Here is a 5759-nt window from a genome sequence, read left to right as displayed (position 1 = left end):
CGAAGCAATTGATTGATAGCCAGTGGAGAAACCCGGATAGGAAAGTGTTTTTATCTAGGGGGTTTAAAAGGAGATTCCCTTTTGCAGAGGAAGACTGTAAGCTGTGGGACAAATGTCCTAAGCTGGATGCGGCCTTTTCACAGGTACAAAAGGAAAATGAGTTATCGTTTGAGGATTTAGGTTTCCTTAAAGACCAATCAGATAAAAAGGCAGAGTTTGCTCTAAAAAAGACTTGGTCTGCTATATGTGCAAATTTCCGCCCAGCGGCTGCAACTACGTGTGTGGGCCGCACCTTAGATCTGTGGATGCATCAGTTAATGCGTCACATTAAGATGGGATCCAGTAAAGAAATAATCTTAAATTCCTTTACCGTGATGTTCAAAGCCATAAATTTTATTATTGACGCTGCAACAGAGTCCATTCGCCTTACAGCAAGGGCTGCAGCTTTGTCTAATGTAGCCAGGAGAAATATCTGGATCAAGACCTGGGAGGGTAGTAATATATCTAAAAACAAGTTATGTACTATTCCTTTTTCTGGTGATCTGTTGTTTGGTCCACAGTTGGATGAAATATTGGAACGAACATCAGACAGAAAGAAAGGGTTCCCCAGAAAGAGACCATTTAGACAGGGGAAGAAGTTTTTTCGTAAGAACCGTCAAGAAAATAAAGTCAAACCCCAAAATAGACGTAAGCCCTGGTCTTTTTCACGTGAGCAGAACAGACCAAACGCATTGTTTGGCAGTTCAGACCCCGCTGCTAAGAGACAGCAGTGACAGCGAACAGGCTGTGGGGGGAAGGTTGGGCGCTTTTTTCCCACAGTGGCAGAAATTCGCAACCAGCCCATTTATCCTCAATCTGGTCAAACTGGGGTACCACATAGTATTTCAGCAAAAACCCCCAGTGAAATTCAGTGTGACCAAAAATTTAAGGTCAGTCGAGGAACAGGCAGCCATGTCCTGCATTCTGCAAGACATGTTAACAAGGAAGGTAGTCACTTTGGTGCCAATCCTGGAGCAAAAGAGAGGATTTTATTCAAAGATATTCCTGGTAAAAAAACCGTCGGGAAAGTATCGACTAATTTTAAATCTCAAACCTCTGAACCCCTTTATAAAACATCAGAAGTTCAGAATGGAATCGATTTATTCTCTCAGAACGTTGCTAACAGCCAATTGTTTCATGCTCAGCATCGACTTGAAGGACGCCTATTGGCATGTCCCAATAGAAGCGAAATCTCAAAGATTTCTCCGGTTTGCGGTAAAAGAGGGTCCAATGATAACCCATTATCAGTTCCGCTGCCTCCCCTTTGGCATAAAGTCCGCTCCAAGAATTTTCACCAAGGTGATTGCCGAGCTAGTGTCCCACTTACACAAGAAGGGAATAATGATTGTTCCTTACTTGGACGACCTATTGATAATGTCAGATTCGAGACAAACATTATTACTACACAGGGAGATAGTTGTGAAAGAGCTTCAGCAAGCGGGATGGATTATAAGTCTGGAGAAATCACAATTAGAACCCACTCAGAAGATTCTCTTTCTAGGATTTATGATAGATTCAATAGAACAGAAAATGTTCCTACCAGAACAAAAAGTTGCGAAACTCGTGCAACAGACGGAAGATTTCAGGAAAAGCAATGTAATTTCGATCCGAAATGCAATGAGACTGTTGGGGCTGTTAAACTCAGTGGCTCCAGCAGTGCAGTGGGCCATGAAACATGCACGTATACTGCAGTCCTGGGTGTTGAGAAATTGGGACAAGACAATCCAGTCTCTGGACCGATTGATAGAAATTCCGGAGACAGTGAAAGAGAGCTTAGAATGGTGGACAGTCCCCCACTCGTTATCTCAGGGCAGAGCTTGGCAGTTCCCTACACAAGTAATTCTGACTACGGATGCAAGTCTGTCAGGATGGGGGGCCCATGTGCAGGGTTTCAAAGTACAGGGTCTTTGGCAGCAGCATATGAGGAGTCAGTCCTCAAATTACAGGGAATTAATGGCGGTCAAGTTAGCCCTTATAGCAACTCAGCATTTGATAACGGCAAAGCATGTGCAGCTAAGGACAGACAACTCCACAGTCGTAGCCTACATAAATCGCCAAGGAGGAACGAGATCACACAAACTGTTGACACTAGCTTTGGAAATCTTGAACATAGCAGAACAGACTCTGTTGTCGCTTACAGCAATTCATCTAAAGGGTTCTATGAATTTACTAGCAGATCTACTCAGTCGCAAACAGCTATCGAATATGGAGTGGCAATTGAACAACGATGTATACCAATGGATAACATCCGTTTGGGGAACTCCAGTCATAGATCTGTTCGCCAATCAAGAGAATACCAAATGTCGTCAGTTTTTCTCCCTGAACGCCAAAGACAATCCGACGGCAGTAGATGCTCTTTCTCAAACATGGGACTTCAGTCTGGCATTTGCATTCCCACCATTGAACCTTCTACCTCTGGTTTTGAGAAAGATTGCAGCATCCAAAGCGAAAGTAATTCTGGTCGCCCCGAATTGGCCGCGAAGATCATGGTATCCTCTGCTGCTGAAGTTAAAAGTAGCAGATCCATTACCTCTGCCTGTTCAGGACAATTTAGTGTTAATTCAGAGGCAGCTGGTCCCAGACATCAACAAATGGAAGTTAACAGCTTGGTTACTGAGGAGCGGATTCTAAAAAGCTATGGCCTATCAGACAAAGTGATAGACACACTCATTAAGAGTCGGAAGAGGAATACGAGGGCTATATATCTGAAGTATTGGAAGACATATAATTTATGGAAGGAACAATCAGGATTTAAGTCGAATGAGATTGCTACAGTATTAGAGTTTCTCCAGAGTGGAGTAGAGAAGAAATTGGCTCTAAGCACGATTAGAGTACAAATTTCAGCACTTTCTGTTTTTTTGGACAGACAATTGGCCACCCATCCTTTGATTGCTCGTTTTGTGAGATCAATAGAAAGGAATAGACCTATTGCGGTCAAACCATTTCCGAAGTGGGATTTATCCTTAGTACTGAAGGCATTAACTAGGCCTCCTTTTGATTCCCACAAAGAAATGGACTTGCGTTTGTTAACATTTAAAACTATTTTTTTGATAGCAATTACCTCTGCAAGAAGAGTTAGTGAATTAGAGGCATTATCCTGTAGGAAACCCTATTGTATTTTTTATAAGGACAGAGTAGTCCTTAGAACAAGTTCAGAGTTTATTCCAAAGGTTGGAGATATTTTTTACAGATCTCAGGAAATTATACTGCCAACTTTCTATCCGATTCCGACAAATGACAAGGAAAAGGAACGACATTTATTAGATGTGAGACAAATACTTAAAGATTATTTGGAAAGAGTGGAAAATTTAAGAAAGACTGAAGCATTATTTGTAAATTTCACAGGTAAATTAGTAGGGCAGAAAGCTTCAAAAAGAACGATAGCTAACTGGATTAAGTTATGCATTTTGGAAGCATATAAAATTATGGAGGTTGTACCCCCAAAGAATCTTAAAGCTCACTCTACGAGAGGGACAGCAACAACTTGGGCCTTCAGAGCTGGTGCTTCTCCTCTGGAAATCTGTAAGGCAGCAACGTGGAAGAATTTGGGAACGTTTATGCGGCACTACAGACTAGATCGGATATCTTCATCAGACCAAGACTTTGGAAGGAAAGTCTTACATGCGGTCAGCCCACCCTAAAGGTTAGTGTTTTCTTGAGTATCATCTCGATGTATACCTGTCCTGGAGGGTTAATGGAAAAAACTAAACATTAGCTTACCTGGTAATTTTATTTTAGGTAACCCTCCAGGACAGGTGGGGTAACCCACCCGTATTGTTCATAAGCTATGTATATATTGTTATGTATATATGAAGATATGTTAATTTTGTGCACTATGAAAGAGGCAAGTGTTAATAGTTATAATAATAATGTGTATTTGTAATACGCTATTGGTTAGGTGTCAGGAGTTGAGACCTGTTGGTAGTTGTTTCTTGGTTATATACTGCCGGATACCTGACAAATCTTTTTACTTATAGAGAGGCTTGTGGATGTTTCCTGTTTCCTGGGAGGGGCCAGATCTCGATGTATACCTGTCCTGGAGGGTTACCTAAAATAAAATTACCAGGTAAGCTAATGTTTAGTTATCTGATTCTTATTTTTCTGCTACAATTCATGTACCTCTTATCTTACTTATTTTATCGCTTGCGGTTCGTTGGACTGTATTCTGGATCATACTGTGCCAGAAACAGATAATTCTAAGGTCAATAGGTAAGAGTCATACAGGTAAGTGACCCCGCTTTTCTACAAAAAAGAGAGCACACCTTCCATAAATGGGCTGTACTTTTTTTTTTATATACAAGCCCAGGAAGAAGAGAACAAAGGAGTGCAAGTTCCCACCACAGTTCTAGGACATTACTTCTTTATGTCCTCATTTGAGATCCTGCATTAGATCTTTATATCACTCAGGATCCTGCTCAAGGAGCAGGTAAATAATCTGCCTGGGCACTGGAGGATCAGGTCCCAGTTAAAGGCACCATAGCACCCCAGATTGCTGGGCTTGTGGCGACAGAACTATGCCAGGGAAATCGGTGAAGTAGATCTGTTTCCACCAGATGGGAAAAGAGCCAGAGTTCCACCAGATGAACACATCCAAGATGATAAAGCAGGCTGTCCAGGAATCGATAGACTCCTATGTAGGCTCTTTGGTCCCCAAGCATCCTCCCAGCAAATCAATGAAGATACTGAATATCCTCAATCATCTATGGTTTAGCATGAATCCAATGAGAATGAGCATACAGATATCTGGTTTCTATTTCTCCTTTATCCAAACCATCTGTGAAGCCATTTACTGGGAAGAGGAAACCCTTCTCCAGGCTAAGAAACGTCTGAAATAATTATCATTCACCTTTCCTGTCTTGAAAGAGATCAAATAAAGATCAATGGGAAAAGGTAAGGAGAAAGTCCTTCCTGAAAAAGCAGACTTTCCAAACATCATCCTTTTTTATTCAAGAAAATTCTCCAGTCCTAGCGTTCGCTTCCATGGTGGACATGTCAGTCATGTCTTGCATGCCATGTAAGGTTAAGTCTTGATTACTTTTTAAGATGTCCTAGACCATAAACTTGATATAGATTTAACGATGGTGTATACCACTACTGGAGGGGCATGTAAACCAGCCCTGGCTCTATCTTCAGTTGCCACGGAAGTGGACAAGGATTCTGATTCTGTCCTGGCAGCTTAGAGAACTTTCATATTGTCTCTAAGTTTATTAGGGAAGGGGCTATAGATTTTGTCCAGTCCACTTAATATGCCAGGCTGTTTGCCATGATAGTGAATTGGCCTGTTTAAAAAAAAATCTAGTCTGCTGATCCCAGTTTCCAACAAAATGTGTTTAAAATTCTGTTTGATGGAAGAAATCTTTTTAGTAACAAGTTGTATCTGGCAACCAACAGTAACCAAGGTTGGTATTCTACCAAAGAAGAGAAGACATTGCAGAAGGAAAGACCAGACCATAGGAATTGGCAAACTTCACATGCTAATCTCCATAAGCTCACAAAGCAGTGAGCACAGAGTCCTATTGGCAATTCTGAAGTCCAGATAGTAGCTGCAAGACTTCAGCAGTTCCATATTATCTGGACAAAAACAATAAAGGACGAGTGGGCCACAGATGCAGAGTGGTTCAGTTTTTCTTGGATGTGCAAGTTCACTCCACCACTCAGTCACTTTGTCTTTACAGAGACCTGCTCTTACATTCATGACTCATTGCAGAAAATGGTTGTTA

General features: G+C 41.5%; 1 protein-coding gene across 1 annotated transcript; it reads left to right on the top strand.

Annotated features, from left to right (window-relative positions):
* The first annotated feature begins 782 nt into the window (after positions 1 to 782).
* LOC137525355 (uncharacterized) lies at positions 783 to 4082 on the top strand. Its single transcript, XM_068246414.1, has 2 exons — positions 783 to 3682; positions 4017 to 4082. The coding sequence occupies exon 1, from the start codon at positions 1482 to 1484 to the stop codon at positions 3678 to 3680; it is 2199 nt and encodes a 732-aa protein (XP_068102515.1). The 5' UTR covers positions 783 to 1481; the 3' UTR covers positions 3681 to 3682; positions 4017 to 4082.
* The last annotated feature ends 1677 nt before the right edge of the window (positions 4083 to 5759 follow it).

This window comes from Hyperolius riggenbachi, chromosome 7, assembly GCF_040937935.1.
Source record: "Hyperolius riggenbachi isolate aHypRig1 chromosome 7, aHypRig1.pri, whole genome shotgun sequence".
NCBI lineage: Eukaryota > Metazoa > Chordata > Amphibia > Anura > Hyperoliidae > Hyperolius > Hyperolius riggenbachi.
Note: the sequence above shows the minus strand (reverse complement) of the source record. Positions and strands in the feature narration are given on the sequence as shown.

Bases quoted from the DNA above. Each gene is read 5' to 3' on its own strand.
- LOC137525355 (XM_068246414.1), top strand. From the start codon at position 1,482: ATGGATTATAAGTCTGGAGAAATCACAATTAGAACCCACTCAGAAGAT.